Source organism: Oreochromis aureus, linkage group 3, assembly GCF_013358895.1.
Source record: "Oreochromis aureus strain Israel breed Guangdong linkage group 3, ZZ_aureus, whole genome shotgun sequence".
Taxonomy (NCBI): domain Eukaryota; kingdom Metazoa; phylum Chordata; class Actinopteri; order Cichliformes; family Cichlidae; genus Oreochromis; species Oreochromis aureus.
Window position 1 is genome coordinate 48,155,885 of NC_052944.1, and position 22,742 is coordinate 48,178,626.

Sequence of the window (22,742 nt, forward strand, 5' to 3'; positions counted from 1 at the left end):
CTGCTAAAATAAACTCGACTCATTAAAGTCCAGGTTTCCGCTGCTTTAATGAAGCGTAGTTTCTACATTCCTCCACGTAGATCAGATTCAGTCTCGAACCAGTGAATTTGGTCCGAAAAACCTCAAGCTGACGTTAGAGCTCGCTTCATTTTTAAACTCAGCTCAGGAATTCTTCCAAGTTTAACGTGGCTTTACGTTCACTTCCATCTGTCAGTGTCCTCTCCTTCCTTCCTCATATTTTTCCTTTTCCTCTCTTCTTTTATTTTTTCCTTCCTCCACTCCCATCTTTTCCTTCCTTTCTTCCTTTTTTTCCTCTTCTCCCATCTTTTCCTTCCTTTCTTCCTTTTTTTCCTCTTCTCCCATCTTTTCCTTCCTTTCTTCCTTTTTTCCTCTTCTCCCATCTTTTCCTTCCTCCTTCTTCCCATCTTTTTCTTCCTTTCTTCCTCCTCTCCCATCTTTTCCTTCCTTTCTTTTTCCTCTCCCATCTTTTCTTTCCTTCTTTTTTCCTTGTCTCCCATCTTTTCTCTTCCTACCTTCCTCCATCCTTCCTCTCCCATCTTGCTTCCTTCCTTCTCCCCCATCTTTTCTTTCCTCACTTCCTCCTCCCCTTTTTACATTTCCTTCCCTTTCTCCTCTTATCCCTTTTCTATCCGGTTTCTTTTCCTCTTGTTGAATAGAACTGTTTGCAGTAAACAAACATTAAAATGACGATGACTCATTAGGAAGAGAGCGATGTGTGCTTGTCAACGTTCAGCTCACCTGTAAATTTCAGGTGACGACCTCATTAAAGCTGCTGAAGATGTTGCCTGGTGTAAACAATCTAAAAATATTAAATGTTTCGTCTTCGTGGTTTATGTGTTACATCATATGAATTTTTCCCCACTTTGTAACAATTTTGTAATGCTGAGTGATAAAAATCATTCCGTTTAACTAACCTCAAATAAATAAATCGGTTAACTCCTTATGAGTTGTCACTTTGTCTTATTGTCCGATCTTTATGATTTGCAAATAAACAAACGTTTGCATGTAAACAAACATTAAAACGGACAGTTTATGCAACTTAATGCATAAACTAATGCTGGAGGTCCTTTAAACACCTTTAGTTACTGACTCGGTGATTCATCTGATTAATAATTTGTGAAATCTGTCAGTTTTTTTGTCTTGACAGACGTTCATTTGATCTGCTTCAGATCTGAGCATGTGCAAAACCAAGCTTAAGGCTGTTTGAGCCATTCTTTTATTTTGGTAAACCAGAGTTTACCTCAAAGCAGCTCTGTGTACACAGCGTTTGGCCGTCTTTGTGAGGACATTCATCAACATCAGTGGGTTTCCCCATCTTTTTACATCTTATTTTAACCATCCCAACTAAGTGCTTAACTAAAACTCTGACCACAGCCTCATTTAAAGTGTTTTTTTTTTTTTTAAATAATTTGATTTCTGTGGCAGACACCTTCAGCTCACTCCTCATGTTTCGACATTTTAAATGAGTGTTGGTGCTCTCCTCTTTATGATTAGCTGTAGGTGAAACGTTTAAAGGACATCTGTAAATTGCAGACACATAACCTGCAGTGTTAATACAACACAGGTGTGCATCAAGAGTGAAATCCAACCACCATAAAACTGTGATTTACAAATTCTTCTGGGTCACTTTGGTTTGAGTTTTTCATAATAAAAGTCAGAGGAGCTGTAAGAAAAGCAGCAGAAAACTCCCATCACATTTCAAAAGCAATGTTTAAAACATAAAAGACAAGCAGTCAGCACTTTATAAAACTCATCTTTATTGATTCAGAGTCATCGCTCCATCTGATCCTCCATCCACGACAATATTTTCTCTGCTGTGTTCTTATAAAAAGCTGAATATGTACATCCTCTTTGTATTTACATTATTTTACATGATTACATCGTCAGAGAGCCTCACACCTGCAAAAAGGTCAACTCCCCTGCCTGAAACGTATCACCTGTTGCCGGGGGAAATGAACAACAGAGCAACCTGCTCATGGGTTGAGGTTGTTGCCTGGCAACAGTAGCTTATCAGATTAATATCGGTAAAGAGGAATTGTTTTTAATTATTTATCTTATTTTCCTAAATATTTTACAAGCTGAGAAAAACATGCGGAGTGACCCCATGTGTGGCAGCGGCCGGGGGGGGGGCACATTTAATCTATGGAAGAAAAGTAATGCCAAAAAAACCTAAATACAACCCCCAAAAACAGGTGGTTGAAAACACAAATAAAAAAAGTAATGAACCATATAATGTAGTGCGATGAAAATTTGTAATGTGAAGTCGTGATGAACGTACAAACTAATAACAATAAAGTTGATGCACATTAAAGAGTTTTTGTGCACTTTACATAAGCACACAGTCTGAGGAACACAAATTGTAGCTAATATTAGGCTGCTCAACATCTCCTCAATCAGCTTAGTCCTGCACAAGAGAGAAAAGGGAAAAATACGAAATACAGGGTGGAAAAATGTCCTAATTTGCTTGAAAAAATATACACAAACCACTGATCAGAGACTTAATGCTGATTATCTGATAAATCATAGAAATGGCATCAGCACATGGCTGGAAAACTTAATGTGGAGAGCAGACTCGAAGCATAAATGTGGCTGATTAAAACCTGCTTTGCTTCTCTAATGAGAAACAAAACAGGCGTTATTTTATGTCTGTAATATGCCTTGAAGTAAAAGCACATAATTATTTAGGTATAAAACATTTTTATCCATCGAGATGCAAAATGTTCGCCGAGGTCATGCATCAGAGGAAGAGTTCAAGGGTCATTTTCACTTTTCTCTTCTTCATTTTAAAAACTGTGTTAATGCTAATGTTAGCAGCTATGTGTAAAGGCATGTCATTCAGTCATTCAGGCCTTAGAGACTGCTGTGCGATTCCATGGCAACCACTGGTCGCTATGGAAAAATGTGTATTCCCAGACTCGTTGGAGAGTGGTTTCTAGCAACTGCCTGTAGTTTGCATGGAAGACGTCACCTTATCTGCAAACACCACCAGCTATGCAGCTGTTGAACTGAGAAGCGCAAAACAAACTGGAAACAGAGATAGTTCACCTTCAAAATAAAAGTTGAGCCTTTTGAAATGTACGTAGTAAGAAGCTAATTTTCTGTTTTGTCTTGGGAGCAGTTGGCTAGTGTTTGCAGACAAGTTGGCAACTTCCAAATAAACTATGGGTGACCACAACAATTTGCTAGCAACCCAGTCACAAGGTGGTGCAGCTCAGCCTTTGTGATCAGTTTCACTTAACAACAGGCAAGTGGTTCATAACCTCTGCACACCTGAATGAATGACCGGTGCATAGAAGGAAGAAAAAAAAAAAAGATAAATATTATAAAATAGTATCTAGCAGCAGTCAGCAATCACTTGCCAACCGGTCAGGGGAATACACATTTTTCCCTAGCAACCAGAGGTTTCCATGGTGTCAACAACCGCTCTCTAAGCCTGCGTGACCAAAGCCTAAGCTTTTAAAACATCCAAGACACTCTCAATAATACTGAGCAGAAAAAAGGCCTTTCTCACACACAGAATGAGTTTAACAGCAACAATAACTCCATACTTACAAAAGCTTGTGTGTGCAGCCCCCACCCCCTCCAGCCCTGACGGCGAGTAAATAACCACAACCCTGAAACTGAAGGCGCTAAATGGAACTCAGCCACCTTTTGAACTGTTTACTCCTGTGCTTTCCCCACTTTAATACTTCAATGTCTCAACAGAAACAGGCTAATGCCAGAGCTGAGCAGCAGCCGGTACCACCCCTTTGAAAATGTTTAGGCTTTTGGCAGAAAGTTGTTGCACTACGAGCAAAACTGCGCCATAAATCATTCGGACATGTGCGTCTGCGAGTGATTTAGCCTGCAGTAAACCAGAGTAATCCCCTTTCTCTCTTTAAAAATAATGTTTCTGTAAAGCTTGACAAAGTTTCCAGTGTTACAACCATTGCAGATGTGAGGCTCTGCCTGTGGCCAACATGTTTCGAGGGTTTAGTCTTCCCTCTTTTGCATGACGGGAAAAGAAGCTTTAATTCCCGAATTTCACCACCGTTTCCATGAATTCCAAGCACCAAGCATGTAACTCTACCGCAGGATCAAAACACGCTGTTTAGAGGCAACAGAGATGAAGAATTTGGCTCAGCTGTTGAGAACAAATGTGAAACAATGTGATGGTTTAAAAAAAAAAAAATACTGACTAAATGTGAGGTTTGGTTTATATGCTGTGACATCGCTCATCGCCGTTGCCTCTAAAAGTTGCCCGTGTCTCTCCAGCTGCCAAGATTTGGTACATTTGCATTGGTTAAACAGCATCGTTGACCTCCTTGTTGGTTCAGCAGCAAAAAAAACAAACAAACAAAAAAAAAACCAAACAAAAATTGTTTGCCCTCGTTCTTCCTCTTATTGGATACATTCAAGAAATCCAACACTTCTCTTACTCCGTCTTCTTGGGGCCGTTTTGATTGAAATAAATGCACCTGTTTGTCCATTTACATCCATGTTTTATGTCCTTGTGGATTTATCAGTCACACTGTTTGAATTATCCACACTGGGTTCATCCACCCGTCTCTGCCAGCCAATTAGGGACGAGCTGTAACATTCACATCTATCAGTTTGACTGACGAGAAGAGCTGGATCCAGTCAGGACTTTGGTCAAAAAAAGTCAAAGTGTGACGAGTTTCTGTAACTTTTCTTTAAAAAATCAAATAAAATAACCGACTGCCAAATCCTTTTTTTTTTAAGCCTGGGCTTTAACCGGGTTTGATGATGTCACTTCCCCCTCAGTCCGTCTCTTTATTCTTTTCGTCCAGGTCAAAGTCCAGCACGAGAAGTTTGGTCTCCTCAGTGCCGTTTCTGCTGCCGGCGGCGCACACCAGGCGAGTGTCGGACGCTCTGATTCGCCACACGACGCCACCTGGATCAAAGACGTGATTGGTTTAGCCACAGATATGTGATAACTGTGAGGACATAAATAAAGTTCAGGTACTAATATATTTATTCTTAATATTTAATAACAGAGTGAATACTGCATCTACCTGGACCATTACTGTTCATTTAGTGTCTTTTCTACTGAATTTTGCATGTATTTAGTTTGTTAGTTCTACATTAAAATGTCTATTTCCTGACAACATTGGGTGAAACTGGTTCCAAAGAGGTATATGATGCAACACTGAACACCACATTGTGACTGCTTTAGTTGTTAGCAGAGCGCCACGGTCACCTGTAATCTGCATGGAAGGCGCCGCAAACACTCCAACTACTCACCAATCAGGAGAGAAACTGAAAAGTGCAGTGCAAATTGGACATAGGCTGCTTGCCTTCAAATTAAACGTTGTTCTGTCATGCACGTTTCCAGCTGTGCAGGCTGGAAAAAGTGACTGACTGTCTTCAAAGTGAAAGACACTGTCTGCGTTTCCAGTTTGCATCGTGCATTTTCAAAATTTCACTACAATTCAGTGAATGGCAATCACAGCAGTCTTCTGGCCCCCCCCCCAAAAAAAGAAGCAGCAAGCACCACATACCTCTTTGCAAATGAATTCACTCAGTAACAGCCAGAAAAAACACATTTTTCCCTAGCGACCCAAGGTTGCCAGGGGTCAGAGATCGGCCTCTACTCATGTGTGACCCAAGGCCAAAACCAAACAACTCATTTCTTGTTCAAAAACACTCCAAAGCTGCATCCTGAACTCGGAAAAACTGTGATGCTGAGGATTTAATAATAATCTATATTCGATGGTGGGTGTGATATGTAGTGGCGTGAACTCCTCACCTGATCCTCGGCTCTGCAGCGCCACCACGTCCCGCAGCCAAGCTCCGGTCCGCAGGTCCCACAGTTTGACCGTCCCATCGTCAGAGCTGGACAGGACCAGGCCACGACAGAACTGCAGGCACGTCACCGCCGACTGGTGCTTGTTGGGACCTGAAAAGTACGCATCATTACACCGTGACCCTTGACCTCAATCAGTTGTCTTTACATGAGCAGCCTTTCTTCTCAGCGGTATCACTTTATATATCCTTTCTTATATGCACGTCAGGATGTGCAGCTTGATATAACACCTGATTTTATTGAGTTATAAATTCTCATATTGAATAATTTCCTCCTTCTTTACCTCGGACTAAAATATTTGCTGCTTAAAATATTTACTGCTGGACAGATTTCCAAAAAGAAAACAAAAAGAGAGAAAAAACATGGACATTTACAGTCCCCAGAGAATAAAGTTTATTACCACTGGCAGCGAGTCCAAGTTTTCATCCAGTCACCAAAAATCCTTGAAACCACTCACATTCCCTTTAGCTGTACTTTCTAGCTAAATCCATGTGCCTCGAATTGCCGGCACATGTGAGCTTAACAGATGAAAAGCAAACGCTGTCGAAATCCACAACTCATTAAACCAACCATAAAAGACTAAACAGGCCGTCGCAGACTTTGCGTGAAAGTATCCTCAGAACTCGTAACAACAAACACCCTGTGGTTTGTTTTATTTCTCACGAGTCGGACCACAGCTCAGGTTCACTTTCTGCCTCAGACCTTAACATGATTATTCACTTCATCTCAGAGCCTTTACAATGCCCCCTGTTTCCTCACTTCCTCCCAGCGGGTTGCGGACTTTTGAGTCAGGCTGTTTTATTGCTGAGTCGGCGATATGGCGCACAAGTTCCACGGCGACCCTCACCTTCAAGCTGCTCTCATTGTTTAATCTGACAGCTTCCCTCTGAGGGACGTTACCGGCTTCTCACCTTGCAGCGTGTGGAGACATTGTCCTGTCCGGATGTCCCACACGCGCACCGTGGAGTCGGCGTTCCCGGACACCAGGATGTTGTCTCGCAGCTCCATGCCGCTGGTCAGCGATTGGTGGCCCGTCAGCGTGTGGACACACCCACCTGAACAGGACACACTCGTTTAGCTTAGGCTGGCACCCATGCGTTTCGTTTTCATTTGCAATGTGATTTGCAGATTTTTATATGATTACAGCAGGTCACCACCAACAGGAGGCGCCACATTTGGAAGCTGGATTGGAAATATTAAGATTTATGTAATGTGATTTAATGAGAATTCATCAGAATTAAAGAATACCATTTATATGAATTCTCTTCAACACAGAGTAACACAGGGTTTCTTCTGCTTATCCTTATTTTCTGCCACATTCATACATATGTTACACGTGGACATAATAGAGGAGGCTCATATTAAACATGACCAAAGCGTCAAATGACTAGGTCAGAGAATGTAAAGGAATTCAGACCGCTCTAAACTCTCAGGTTCAGCTTTTTCTACTCTTGGGCCTGCACGATGTCACTGAGAGCAGATATGGGCATCTCTGAAACAGAAGCCCCGCCCACCTGCTGTTTAAACTTTCTGTGTGGAAGGGGCAGCCAATCAGAATAAAGTTTGCTTGAAGAAAGAGAAGCTAAACCAGCTTGTTTTAGTGTTTAGTGTTTAGTGAACTGTGTGGCTGCGCTGAGGCCCAGTATAGGACAGATAAGCATCATTTTGAATTATGAATCATGCAAAGCTGCTCTAGTGGAGTCCAACAATATTACAGGGTCACTGAGCATCATTGTATTTATTCTGTTTAAATTATATAAAAGTGAAAACAGGCGATTGCAGCAGCTTTCTGCATGCATTATTTGCCACAAACCATATTTGTTTTTATTTCTTCATTTATCACAGAGAAAGAGGCAGTCTGTAATCCAGGCTGCTCGTGTTTCAGTTATGTGTAATATTTAAAGCAAAAAAAATGTATAGTAATATGATAAACACAGCCCCTCATCCAGATTTGCTGCCCCCTAGTGTCTGAATACAGAAATAAACTAATTAAATAACTCTTAAAGTGTTTTCAGGTCTATTCAGGTTCACAGTGAGAAAACAAAGTCAGTGAGGTCTCTACCTGTCTCTGCGTCCCACACTTTGATTGAAGTGTCCAACGAGCCGCTCACCACGAACACGCCGTCAAACTGCAGACCGGGGTGGGAGAGGTGGAGTCAAAACCAAAACAAGGAGCTCAAAGATGCTAAACTGCCTCATGTAGAGAGCTCAGCTCAAAGACTCCTGCTCTGTGTGTGTTTACCTGCAGCGAGTACACTCTGTTGGTGTGTCCCTGCAGCGTGTGCAGGCACACCTCTGTCTCGGGGTCCCACACCTTCACCATGTAGTCGTAGCCGCCCGACACCACGCGGCGCCCGTCGTACTGAACACAGCGCACAGCAGCCAAGTGGCCAGTCAGGACGTGCTCACAGCGGCCAGTCGACACATCCCACACGCGCAGTGTGGTGTCCCGAGAGCCCGACACCACCCTGAGAAAAAGAGAGAGAAAGAGAGAGGCATTACATCGCTGCAGTGACAGCCAATCAGGTCAAGGTGAACCGAGGTGTGTGTTTTTATCTCTGTTAAAGCTGTGCTGACCCAGTTCTATGAGTTCATGTGTAGCTTACATTAATTTGTGTGTGTGTGTGTGTGTGTGTGTGTGTGTGTGTGTGTCTGTAGCACACACAAGAGTGAGTCTGTTACCGGTTGCCGTTGAGATGCATGCAGCGCACGGTGGACGTGTGTCCGTAAAGCGTGTGCACGCACTCGCCGCTCTCAGCGTCCCACACACGCAGCGTCCGGTCTGTGGAGCCGCTGATCACCGTGGTAGCCGCCATCTGACTGCACCACACCCCACCGGTGTGACCCGTCAACGTCCGCAGACACTGAGGGAGAACAAAAGAGGGAGACATGATGATTAAACAGTGTAATGATTGAATTTAAACTTTGCATTTTAATGATAAAATGCATGAAAACATTCAGACTGAAGACCAGTGATTACAGATAAAGTTGCATTCTTACTGCACTTTAAACTCAAATATTAGAGTTTGCATTTGGAACAGTCGAGGTCGAAGAAAAGCCAACACGTTCTTCCTCATTCACTTAAGATAAAGGAATAAAGAAATAATCTAGTGCTCTTATCTGGGCCAATGAAAGCCGTTATTCAGGGTTTTTCCTGCTCGGATCAAATTAATAAACAAAACAATCAAAGCTTGCAGTTTGCACAAACACAGCGAACATTAAACGTCTCTCTCATTCTTTGCGAACGCGTGTGAGTCAATATTTGTTCCACTTTCAGGGACAGCCTTGAGAGACAAACGCAGTTTCACCTTGAGGATGTTGTAGCGATAGTTGCCATGGTAACAGTGGCAAAACTTTGCCTTGGAAACTGTTGCAGACACAGAGGAAGACACTGCGGGCGCCGACACGAGCGCTCGCCGTTACTACACGACTGCCAGCGGCTCGTACGCGGCGGAGCACACGCCTCGTCACCCCCGCAGACTAAAACATCGTGAGGGTGTGTGTGTGTTTTTCTTTCTGCAGGGAACAAAATGACTTCACACACACACACACACACACACACACACACACACACACACACACACACACACACACACGCACACAGAGGCAGGTCTAGGCGGATGAGCGAGCAGGTGTGGCGGATTAAAGAATGTTTAACCGAAACCAGATGAACGACCTGAGTCTGTGATCTCGCACCACATACCGAGTTCACTGTTCTATAGTGCTGCCTGTGTTACTGCAGTTTATATAGTGCACTCAAAGTATCTCACAATGCCTCACTGTAAGTAATGTACAACCAAGGGTCACTATCCAAGCATTGTATCCCATCATGCACTGTTGCTGGAGTAAGAGGCGCTAAGGCGCTGGCTGGTTTACAGGACAGAATTTCATGAATGACAGGAATTCTGGAGCTTCATCAGAGTGTGTGATCGTGTTCCCGTTATGATACGGGTCAGCAGAGATGAGCTTCCTCTGAAGGGTGACCGGTCTCTCCCTTAGAGGCGGGGTAGAGCCCCTTGAAACGAGCCATAGCAAACAGCGCCTCACGACAGAGTTAAGGTCAAACTGTGGCTCTACCGCCTGAGCCGCAGCCACGTGTACAGCAGCTCATGTGTGAATGTCAGACAGAAAGCACTCTGGCGTAGAGAAAAACGCCTGTTGCATGGAGTGCTTTGAGTGCTCGGGCAGCGTAGAAAGCGCTGCATAAGAACCAGACCATTTATCATTTACCAAAATGACGTCATATGTGCTGTCGCGAGCCACCGTTTCTGCCAGTCCTGCACAGCTCGACTTTTAAAATTTGGCATGTTGTGACGCTGCAGCTGGGTTACAGACGTGAGGTACGATCGTGTCGATTTAACCGCAGTTTTAATGATGCATCAGGAGCTCAGACAATCACAGATTAGAGGGACATGCTGCAACCATTTGAAAAAGATGACACTGTGGAAAACACTCAAATTCTCCTGATGTGGAGGTTTTGTCTGAGTGGCGACACCCGTCGTTCTGCAGAATGCTGCTGCGGCTAACAGCAGTGATAAGTGGATGTGATGTCACAGTGGCATGCAAAGCGTCCCACGCAGCGGGTTTACTGAGGCTTAACTCTTTCCACCTTTGATGCTTACAAGGATTTAGCTTTATTTCTCCTTTCTGAACTGAGTAGTTTCTGTCATACTTCATAACAACAGGTGAGCGTGGTCGCTGCCTACACGGCTGCCCTCGGAAAAACCCAGAACCTGTTTGTCCGTATAGATTCTTGGGTCATAAAGTCATAGTAGTCTAACGAGCTTAAAAAGAAGGTGACAGGACTTCTGTAAGTTTTTCATATTTACATACAGTTGACAGAACTCGGGTAAGGGTACAAGGGAGTTGGTCAAATACCATCTTTAAGGGGAAAAGAGTCGAGCAGCTTATTCGGGGGCGTCCTCCACATTGACAGTAACCAGCGGAGGTGGTTCAGCATGGGATCTGGATGCCTTCTGGGCACCTCTTAGGAGGACACAAGGGAAAGTATGGCTCTCAGCTGGCTTTGGGAACGCCTCGGCGTGACCTAAACTCGAATAAGTGTCAGAAAATGGAAGATCAGAGGAAACGCACCTCAGCATGCTGGGTAATTCCTGTCAGGAACGACAACAGTCTGCTAGCGTTAGCAGCTTTTAAACCAGTGAGCGCACTGAAACATATTGAGGATTGCTCTTCTGGTATTACTCCCCTTTCTTAAAGAGGATTTTCCTTATAAAACAAGACGAGCAAACAGTAAAACACTGAAACCAGGAAACTAATCAAGATTGAAGCAAATTGTTATTACATGAGCTGAAATCTCCTTCAGCACAATCAAAGATGTGTTTGGCATTCTGGTCATGGTTGCTTTTGGAAGGTTTTAAACTATTTTAAAAGGACCTGCAGGGACCCATAAATCTGTTATTTTGTGTAAAACAGCCTTGTCTTGCAGAACATTTTGCGGAGTTAAATTAAGATGATCAGTTGCAGCACTGAAGACGTGCACTTGCAATCAGACAGCTTCTTGGCTTCTGCAGAGAGGGCTGCACTTTATGTCAACATTACATTATCCTCGTCTTGGTGCAGCGGGTAGATGGAGAATCTGCAACAATGGCAAAAGCTTAGCTGGCTTAAGATGAGTCCGGGCATCTTTTCTCCGAGGACAAAGGAGGGATTTATATTCCAGCAATGTTCCCTGTTTATTTAAGGAGCTTTTCATGGTCTGAAATAAGGTAAAGGAGAGCCTGTCACCTTTCTCAATGCACTCTGATTGCACATTGTGTGTTTAACAGTCTGCGGGTGTTAAACAGGAAGGTTTACAAAAACACAAACACGCCAACAGAAACAGACACTTTCTCTACACCTTTAACACAAATGTGAGTATTCAAACACAGATGCCTCGGGTGGTGTCTGTCTGTCTCTGTGTGTGCGTGTGTGTGTGTGTGTGTGTGTGTGTGTGTGTGTGTGTGTGCAAATAGCTTCCCAGCGACACACCCCGATTGACATGACAGGTCCGCCTGTCTTTCATCCGTTCAGCCACACTGAGCTTCTCGCTGTCCTATTAGGTCACGCTGGCCTACATATTAAAATCTTATTCAGGTCAAATCTGAAGCTGAGAGCAGCTCGCACGCAGCAGAGTCCACTTATTTCATGATAATGTCTTTTACTGACAATCCTGAAGGTCACCTTGATTAAACACTTGATAGCTTCAAATTTAAACCCAAACATATTTGAGCTACAATTCTTTGAAATTGGAGATTGAAATGTGGTAAAATATATGTTTGACTTCCAGACGATTAATCCCACAGACTGACCGTTTCCTCTCGCTGCACCCCGATGTTCACATTTCCAGGCTGAAGTGAAATCTGTCTATGAACTCGAGCACCTGTTGTGGACTCAAAAGTCCTTCTAGAAGCAAGTCTAGCAACTCAGCAGCCATTCTGGATCAAATCCAGGGAGTTACTCATTGTCCTAATTGCTCTGTGTTTCTTCCTCTGTATTAAAAGATGTGAATGAGCGCGCGCTCGCTAACTGATCTGCAGGTAACTCACTTCCTCCCGATGACAGCCTCCTACACAAATACCTGCCCAGGACAAAAGATTCACTCATTCATCTTTCACTCAACCAGCCACACCTGCATCTACCTGCGGCTCTTCCATGTGCTTTGCTCATCAGTCTGAAGGCGTTCGTAGGTGCGTGTCCCTCTTTATTCTGAACTGGTTTCATGTTTATATCAGACACAAAAGCACTCCACATCACTCTCCTCTCCTGATGTAGAGCAGGGATGTTACATTATAGTGTTTCTGTTAGTTTTTACTCATTAAAGATAAACATCGCCTTCCTGTATTCCCCTGATGGAGGTGCAGACACACCCAGTTGACTCCTGAAGCAAAAACCCTTCATTTCTCGCCCCAGTTCAACTATCGGTCCAAATGCTACGACTCTGACTCCAAAGATGGAAACGTTGTTGCATGAGATCTGATGGTGTGCAACAGTGATTATTTCTGTATGGGCAGACACCACCCTCACTGACCTCTGATGCACATCCAGTCATTTTGTTGTTTAAGGGGGATTGAAACAATTTCAGTTCAGACACGAGCTTCACAGGTTACTTCTAGCAGACTTGTTTCAGGGTATAAAGACTTAAATTCTTGTTCTTGCTTGATGAACTTGGGCTCATGGATTATGCAGTATTTAGATGATCTTTACAGAAGTTTCCATGTTTCCTAATCTTAATTTTGTCAAACTCTATATGGTTCGTTTATTTTTAGGGTGGTGGTAAATCATTTATCTGATAGGTTTTATTGTGAAGGACTACAAAATAAAAGTCATATTTGTTCTGAATTTGACTTGCAAAAATAAAAGCCTCACTTTTTTTTTAGCGAAACAGCTCCTGCAGAGTAAAAGTGGCTGCAGAAATATTCACACTAAATGTACTGTGAATATGTGAATTTCATAATAAATGGACTGCTTCTAGAAATTTCACAATGCTCCAAAATAAAAGCGCACACCTTGCTTGCTAGGCGACACAAACAAACACACTCATACATGCATGTGATCGTGTGGTCGAAGCAAAAGAAAACAATCGTGTCCATAATCGATACGTCCGTCTCTGCTGCTGCGTCCTACCTTGCCGGTGATGGCGGACCACACTTTGAGCGTATTGTCGTCTGAGCCACTGACAATCAGGTCGCCGCTGAACTGCAGGCACGTGATCACATGATCATCGTGACCTTTTAACACCTGCAAAGACATTTAAAGACAATCAGTTCACATTTACATCTCAGACAGACGCTGTTAAACCGAGGTGGTGTGTGCGTGTGCGTTACCATGGGTTCCCGTGTGTCCCCCTTCCTCCAGTTGGTCTCTATGCGATGTTGTCTAATGTAGGTCGATTTCCACTCGCTGACTGCAGCACTTGGTCGCCTGCGACGAGACGACGCACACTCTGATATACCTGGAGAGGGAAGCGAGTGAAAGGATACATTTCAAAAATGAGGCGCTACCCCTCAGTCTCCTACGTCGTCTCCATCTCAAGTTATCACATTCACTAACTCAGGTGTCCGTGCCGCCCACCTGCATGGCGCAGTGATGACAATACCCCATCAGCCTGTTTGTTTTGTTTTGTTTTTTAAACAGCTGCGGGCTAAAAACAAATCAAGTCCCTGACATAGTGCCACACCTTTTTGGGAGGAAAATAGGAAATCTGATCAGCAGATTTAAATAAAGATTATAAGACAAAAACAGATTTCTAATCAATATTTGGGGAAGCCAGTCCATGACCGATGATGCTTCATTGTGTTTTTTTCTATCCAGAAATGTTTTTACCGCAAGAAGACGTTTCATCACCATACCTGAAGTTCACCGTAGTGTAGCCGAATAGCATCTACTGTGACTTTACTAAAGTAGACCTACTTTAAGCCAACATTCATTAGTATGTAAGATGAGTGTGGTTAATGAAGGTTAGCCGCATTTATATTCTCACTGAGTTCTTGCTAACGTCGACACCGATCCCAGCAGTATGGCAGGGAGTTGATAATTAGCCTTATTTGTGAAGCTGGTGAGCTGCAGTCAGCACCGGCTTCATTAGTATGGCTGTGGTGTGGCGCTAACGTTAGGTAGCCTCATTGGTATGGCTGCTGAGCGCTGGCAGTGAATCTCGGCTGACTGGCAGAATTCCCAGACACACACACACACACACACACACACACACACACACACAGCCACTGCATTGCGCTGAATGAAGGCGCAGTGACGGACTGTGTGTGACTGTATTTGCATGTTTCACTCAGGTTAGAAAGCACCATACATCCAGCAAGTTCCCGTCTCTCTATTTGTATTCTGTTTTCCATATTCCTCTGTGAAAACAGTGGAAAAACACCTGCAGCCTTCAGGTGCTACCTGATAAAACTCACACTCGCAACAGAAAACAGAAGGAAATTAATATAACAATGTGCTGCTGTCCTGGGCTTTTAAATGTAATTATCACCCTCAACCTCAAAATAAACTGCAATCGACTTCATTTTGCCTTTGACTGAATCATTTAAATATTCAGGTGCCTTTTTTATTTGATTTGCTAAAGCTGCTGAGGTCCTCTCATGGTCAAACATCCAGTCATTTTATTTAGATTTAATTATAGTTGAGATGATTATCTCTCCAAGGAACATTAACTGCTTCGCTAACCAAGCAGACAATACAAGTTTATCTAACGCAAGGCTCTTAATTTGGAGTTTGTTCATTTTTAAATAAACCACAGTAAAGTGAATATCTCTGGATCACCGACCACACAAAGTAACACATAAATCAATAAACTGTAAAAGTCTTTTTTTAAGAACAAAAAAGTGGAAAATATTAGTTAATGTATGCAGTATGTATTATTATTGTAGGCTCTACCTTACAATATAAAGTGCCTTAAGGTGACTGTTGTGATTTGGCGCTGTATAAATAAAACTGAAATGAAATCAATAATGAAAATAATTCTTCATTAAAGCTCAAAAATTATCATATTGTTTTAACCTAAAAAGGAAAACTTGCTTCCACAGCCTTAAACAAACACTGAGTGCAATTTATTATAAATCTGTTGAATATAAACTAATCTACAATTCTTGATATTGATATTTCAACATAATCTTCAGCATTTTCATTTTATGTTAGTTTTCTATGGAGAACGTTGCATTATGCATTACATTGTAACAAGCAATGTTACAGCATAGCATAATGGCTACATTTAACATACGTTTATGTTAAATGTAGCCAAATATAATTCCTTTAAGCTCAAGTTTCAGAGTTGTCTGAACACTAAAGAGTTAAAACAGCTGGTTTCATCCTAAATAAAACGATGACTTGTGAAGTGAATACAGAGGTGTTTCAGGTTTTTTTTTTCCTCCTCAAAATGACCTTTGGTTGCTGAAAGACTTCAGATTATAAAAGTGTATATATAAAAAAAAGGTTTCTCTTAGTCCCTTAAGGGCTCAATCGTAAGTTTTAACTCTTACTGAATAAAACGTGACGATCGTCATTACCTTCCTCGCGGCATTTCTCCCTCCACAGCAGGTTGTCTTCAGCCAGGATCCTCCAGTACCTGCAGGTCTGAGCGGCCTGCAGCAGGTCTCTGGGAGCCAGGAAGGTGAGCACATACAGGGCTAGCTGCAAACACGGTGATAAAACACAACATTTGAAGCGTGCTGCTCATCAACGGGGCCACATTTCTCAGACAACAGAGTGGACTGCTTTTGTGCTGTACCTCTTTGGGCAGAAGTGATATAAAGTCTCTCTGGAACTGAGGCTCAATGACCTGCATCATGTGCTTCACCTGGCTGGTCTCACACCTGTCGATCAGCTCGTCCAGAGCCAGCAGCCTCTCAGGGCCGCTCCACATCTGTGTGAAAAGGCAGCGAGGGGAAACATTAGCACAGGATGAAGAGACAAAGATTTACATTTACTGTTGGCACTGAAGTGCCTCCGTATAAAGTGTTAACATTTTTGCTTACCGCTTTGTTTTCCTGTGTAATTTACTTTTTATTTTATATTGTTATATTTCTCCTCTTCTCTGTGTGTGTTTCAGGGTGTGTCATCTTTTACTTTTTGTTTTTATTCCCTTATCTCTAAACTGCTTTGAACTGTCTCTCCAAAGAGATCATGTTTTTTTTCCCCATTTAAATGTCTGCCATCTCTTTGTGTGTTTGTACTTGTATGTTTTTTTAGTTACATAAGAACAGCTTGGAGGCAGCACCACTCTGCCACTGTGTTTGTGCAGCGAGTGGAAGATACACCACACTTTACCAAAAAGCAGGAAAAGCAGAGACTGATTTAGCTGCTGTCCTTGAAAAACCAGGACCAGTGTCTCTGTTCAGATGTGCATATAAACTGTGCACTGAAATTTTGCTATTAAAAGTTCTTCGTTGGATTTTATTTAAATATAATCTCTGGATTATCTGGGAGAACGTGCTTGTACGTGTGCTGACCTGGAAGGTGTGGAGCCAGTCCTGCAGGCCGGAGGGTGGCGGACCAGAGGTGACGCGTCGTCGCTGAGCTGAATGTCCGTTAGCCAGTCGTAAGTCACCGAATGTGGTGGGCGTGGCCTGAACCAGACTGGATGGACTGCAGACAGAAGCAGGAGCAGCAGAAATGTGACAGTTTAGCATTTTAAACCTATAAAACATCCATCCATGCATTTCAGGAGTCTGTTACACCTTTCCTTTGTCCTTTTGCTTTATGCTCTGAACTGGTAAAGCTGATTTAATTTAACCATTTAACATTCTAATTAAATCATTAATTCATTATTAAAATTCAATACAAATCATTCTTGGATCAAATCCACTGTGGCTGCTATATTCATTAATGTTAGGAGAGCAATGAATTTAACTTTTCTGTGTCACAAAATCTGCATGGACAGAATCACCAATCAAAACCAACATGGGGAAGATAAACGGCTGGCAGAGTGTGGGGTCTAGTCGACGGGGTGTTTCTGAATGTAAACCCTGTCTTGCTGGTCCTCCTCTGCTGCAGGATGTCTGCAGGTGCAGATGAGAGCAACTAGAAGCCCGGGGGGTGGGGCAATGGAGAACTGAGTTGGCAGCCAACTGTTGCACGCTGCCAAAAACGGAATGGATCGGAGACGCCGAGCTATCAGTGTGATACAGGAAGCCCTAGGCAACCAATAATCATTCCCCAGGTTCACCTACACAAACCTTGTGAGTTTGGTTTGCTTCAGGTAGAGTTTGTCTTTTAGTCATGTTTGCTAGAGCTGAACTAAAAACCAAGTAGATCTGGGCGTTTGGGAAGGGGCAAAAAATGCACAAAATCAGCTTTGTAGCAAAAATAAAAGCAGAAAAAAAGAAGAAAAATAGAAGAAAAAAAGACTTTTAAAACCTTGAAGGAGCAACTGAAGCAACAGGTACTGGGCGTAAACTGCACGCATGATTAACCTTTATGGAGGTTTAGTTACATTGACGACCAGTTTTAAACGTTATGTTGGTTTGCATGTGAAACTAGCTCTAGACTGGGTGCCATTTTGGTGCAAAGCAGGTAAATCAGTTATAGGACCTTTGCTCACTTCATGTTATCAGAGCATGCTAGCATGTTGTTCCAAGTATTCCTAGTTTAGTTCAACAGTATTGAGGAAAGATTTGCGCTGATGTTAACAAATCAAATGTGGTACCTGAGGTATCCGTTGCCTTTGCAGTGCTTCTTCCCCGAAGGGAACGGCCGGCCATCTGGACCATGGTCCAACTTCCTCTTCATCTAAAGAAAGATAAAGAGAGAAACCATTACAGACTGTAACCCTCCCGTTTTGGAACAACAACAGAGCAACAAATGGAGCTTTGTAGGCCAAACTAATTGGATTTACCAACCGGGCTCCCAAAGCCCCACTTTGCTGCACGCTGGTGATTTGATTATTTGCAAATACCATAAAATAAGTCTGTCAGATCATTACCTGATCCGTCTGATCAGGTAATGGTGGGGTTGCATCTCATAAAGAATAAAGACTCTCCATGTGAAAAACCATTTTAAAAAGCTTTAACTTCTCCACAAACCACTTCAAACGCCACAGGAGCTCTGGCTGCAATAGCAGTTTTTATCCAAGGGCCACAAAACTGGTTAATCCGGCCATATCCTTCCTCAACGGAAATCAGCTAAAATAAACACGCGCAGCTAGAAGTTTAGCATCAGCACAGAAAAACAAAAGCAGACGACATTTATATTGTATATGTGCCTAAAGCATGGGACGAGGATGAGAACAAAGCTAATGACTTCAAATCTGCACAGACAAAACAAACCACACAAAGACCATTTCCAACAACTTGAAAAGATCAGGACACACTGAGGACTACTGCGGTCGGCTAGGGATTTTATTTCCACTTGATTAAAGAGGCTGATGGTACGACTTCCACAGTAAAAAGTAAGACTCAGACTAAATAAGTCAGACAACAAACTGAAGCTCTAGAGATCGGTAACACAACACATACCAAACTAACAGCTGTTCTTGTACTAAAACAAATATAGACAAGACATATTTTAAAAAATTCTATATATGACGTAAAGCCCATTATTTACTGTCTATCACAAAGCTAACACAGGGACAGACAACATTCACACTCACATCTACAGTCACTTGCTCACGACCTTACTGCTGTGAGGTTCCAGTGTTAACCACTGCAAAACTATGCTGCCCAGCATGGTCCTTAGTTTGAACAGGACAATGTAGTTTTTCTTATGTGACCGCCCCTCTCTCTGCCGGTGCTTAAACGGTGCTCGAACCGGTGCTTAAAGAATGGAGAACACAAAATTGGTCCAAAAACCTCTCATGTTCAGCTGTTTTTTTGTAAAAAGATAACAATGTTAGCCTTTTCTGCAGCTATAGGGGATTTATGGCATCACTCTTGGCTGGAAGCAGTGCTTAAACAATGGAAAAAAACACAAACTTTGTTCAAAAAAGCATGTAGCTACGACGGTGTTTGCTAGTTCACCTTACATGCATTAATTTAATAACGTGGTTAGCCTACTCAACGTAAATTACACACGAACAACATTAAGCTCCTCACGCAGAGAAGAACGGCTGCTGCTGCCATCATCATCCGTCATCATTTCTGCTACGCTGACAGGGCTAGGGGCCAGGACTCTACTCTTCGGGTTCTTGGGGGATGTTGCTAACTCTGGGTCTGATAACAGGCACCACACCCGCAGTACATGTGCATGGTGTGAGGTCTCGCAGCAAGCTATCAAATATGGCGCATTTCTCGGCTTTTAACAAAATGCTATGCATCGCCAGGTGTTTCATCAGATTTGAGGTGTTACCTCCTTTGCACAGTATCACCTTAAAGCACTTGTTGCAGGCTGCTGAGTTTGCATCTTTTGCAGTGACGTACAGCCAGACTTTTGACTGCTTTGCCTTGGGCACTTTTAATCTGTAGCTCTGCTCTAAAAGAACGTACGTACCTGGGCCCGCCTACTATCCTTGCAAAGGTAAAATGACTGGCTAGAATTCAAAGTGTATGACATCTCAGTAAAAAAAAGCACCGAAATATGCGCTGCTTTTCGGTCTGGTTACTACCGTTTATGTCAGAACCGGTGCCATAATGGCACCGGATACCGGTACCCATCCCTATTCAGGAGACTGTTATTGTGGTTTGGCACTATCCAAACAAGAGTGAATTGAACTGAATTGGTATCCTGCATTTTAAAATATAAACAGTATTATGTAATAAAAAATAAAAGCTGACCATACACCAGATTGGTATAGAATTTAGAAGTCCTTCTAAATTGTTTAAACCAGTCTTTCGTGACTACCAATAATTAATGGATTATAGCATATTTCAGCAAATGTGTCATGTTTTACTTGTTTATTTTTTTAATTTAGCTCTTCAGTGTGTGACCGGTCACTTACTATATCTAACTTAGTTTGGCATTTGGGGAAAACCGTTGCCCTTCCTCGGTCTACATGGTCTAATCATTCGCCATGCCCCAATTATCTTTACAATCATCGATGTGAGCCAGCCTAATTCATATTAGTCTGCAACCAGTGTCTGCACTCATGATGCCAGCGCAGAAAGAGCTAGAGGAGTTCCCACGAATGTTTGTGGGTTTCTGGGTCGACCCTGCGGTCAGAAAGACGACCAAACAGTTGGAGCAGAGTCCACGTCATCAAAGAGCTGCAGATAAACCCGAGGCCGTCTTTTGAACCGCAGAGATGCTGGAAACACCTACGCCGCCAACTTAGACAAAGCGAGGTCTGAATCAGCCTTCTCTCCCTCTCTCTCTCTCTCTCTCTCTCGCTCGCTCTTCTCTGAGCATCTATCGCTGTGAATGAACGCAGGAATGCAGAAAATCAGAGGAATGTCGCCGGTGCAGCGCCGCTCTAAAATAGCCTCCAACACACACACATGCAGAGGATAGCATCTGTGTGTGTTCAAAATTAAACATGAGCAAGGAGCACCTGTAAATATTTCAGATTGTAGATTATCAGAGGGCGTTCTTCACTCGCTAACATAAACTCATAATCTGCTTTCCATTTTCAGACTCCGTGTCGCTGTATTTTAATAGCAGATGCCGCGTCTGTGTGGATTTGATTAAGCTGGAAAAAAGAAATAAATAAAATAAAAAGGAAAAAACTTGACCTGGGGGGGCTGAAAAACTGAAGAATGTGTTTACTGTTAAAACCAGAAGACTTTGGCTTTTGGGTGGGTGGCAGAGCGGAGGGACACATCTGTGCTGTAGCAGCAAAAATGTCCGAATCAAGCTAAACTGCATGCTTACTACTTTGACTTTGTGGAGGGTTAGCATCTCTGCAGCTTCACCCGGTGACTTAAATCAAGTTTATAATGTTGAAAAGAGGAGGATACGCTGTGGCCTTACATCGACCTAGGTGCAATTTTGCCGGGATTTACAGTGAAGTCTCCTTCCATAAATCTGTGTTTTTACAATATAGAGAAGGAGCTAACGTCCATTTGAAGCTCCGAACGCAAACAAACACTAGTTATTAAAGTTTTATCTGACTTTAAGTAGATTTCTGCATCCAAAAATGGCAGTTTTACAGCAGCTGCTGTCTCTAAGGTGCATCTTTTATTCATATTTTCAAAGTGCAGCGAGGTGAAGGATTCAATTTAAATAGAGTTTAATTCATTTGTATTAGATTTTCTGGGTTTCCTGCAGCTTTTTCTAGCTCAGTCCTGCTATTTATACATCAGTGTTACAGATAAAACTGTCAATTTAAAAGACCTTTGAATTTTGAAATAAGTTTTATTTTTATATTTTTCTTCTTTGAAACATCTTTGTAACTTAAAAAAAAAAATCACATGAGCATTAAGGAGACAAAAACAATTCTCTGTTTAATTGATTGTCATGGATACTGATTGTTTTAAACACCATGTTAAATGTGAACTGTGAAAAAAATGGATTTCTAAGATTTCAATCCTTCAGTTTGAAGCCGTGACGATAAATTAGCATTTGATGTAGAAGTCACGTATCCGCTTAATTAATTTCTTTTGTTTTGTTTTCCACACCTGGATGGAGGCAAATGGCATTTTTTAACTTTCTGCTCCTGTGGTTTGAAGCCAACAAGACAAATTAGTATTAAATGAAAGTCTTATATCCTCTTAATTCACTTTAATAGATAATATCTGCTTTATTAAAAGCCTCATCAGTCTGGAACACGAAGTTTACATGGTAGCGTTGGGATCAAATACAGTTTGTTTTGTGTGGTTTGGAGCATAAAAGATGCTCAGGTTATGCAGCCGATGACTCTCTGTACCGTCTCTTCTGAGGTGAAAACTTTCACCTTTTCAATATTTTGCTTTTGCAGTTTGAAGCTTTAATGACGTTTAAGCATTCAGATGTTATTTTTGTGTCATTTCAGCTCTTTGATTCCTGTTTTTGACACTTAATTTAACTCAAAATGTAACTTAAGTTGCATTGAGATAAAACATGAACACCTGCTCGATCTCTAACTGTTGCTGTTTGCAGATTAAAGGATAAACAGGTAGCTGCTATAGATTAGTTTGAGTTGGGCATCATTTTAGCTTATGTCCAATGCATTGCCTCTCCTTAGGGAGTAAACACTTTCAAGGTTTTAATCTTGTAGTCTTAACCAAGCACTTAACGACTAAGTACTAAAGTGAAGCTTGACTGAAATGAATTTTGACCCGTATTAAACCCCACATGTTGACCTGGCCGCTCAGTAGAAAGCCTTCATTCATTTGTGTTTTCAGAGAAAAAGGAGGAAGTAGTGTCAGTTTCTAAGGCTTCATTCCTGTGGTCTGTAACAGAAGATGTGACTGACCATTATACACTCAGCTTTAGCTTGATTTCAATGTGAATTCTGGTGTTATATACAGACTATGTGAGCCTAACAACGTGTCTTACAGCAGCCATGCTTTTCATTATCTGTCTTTTCAGGAGGTGTAATGTAGGGTTTCCTTCA

At 42.3% G+C, this 22,742-nt stretch overlaps 1 protein-coding gene across 2 annotated transcripts in view; it reads right to left on the reverse strand.

Annotated features, from left to right (window-relative positions):
- Window positions 1-1,758: 1,758 nt before the first annotated feature.
- LOC116332936 (F-box/WD repeat-containing protein 7-like) overlaps window positions 1,759-22,742 on the reverse strand; it is a 50,971-nt gene continuing 29,987 nt past the window's right edge. For both annotated transcript variants that reach the window (XM_039610442.1, XM_031756037.2), the window contains 12 exons: window positions 17,985-18,067; window positions 16,789-16,924; window positions 16,068-16,202; window positions 15,847-15,970; window positions 13,654-13,781; window positions 13,454-13,567; window positions 8,510-8,691; window positions 8,070-8,295; window positions 7,890-7,956; window positions 6,739-6,882; window positions 5,771-5,920; window positions 1,759-4,915 (listed from right to left, as the gene is read on the reverse strand). In XM_039610442.1, coding sequence (XP_039466376.1) covers window positions 4,782-4,915; window positions 5,771-5,920; window positions 6,739-6,882; window positions 7,890-7,956; window positions 8,070-8,295; window positions 8,510-8,691; window positions 13,454-13,567; window positions 13,654-13,781; window positions 15,847-15,970; window positions 16,068-16,202; window positions 16,789-16,924; window positions 17,985-18,067 — 1,623 coding nt within the window. In that variant the 3' untranslated portion in view covers window positions 1,759-4,781. The remainder of the gene's footprint in view (window positions 4,916-5,770; window positions 5,921-6,738; window positions 6,883-7,889; window positions 7,957-8,069; window positions 8,296-8,509; window positions 8,692-13,453; window positions 13,568-13,653; window positions 13,782-15,846; window positions 15,971-16,067; window positions 16,203-16,788; window positions 16,925-17,984; window positions 18,068-22,742) is intronic.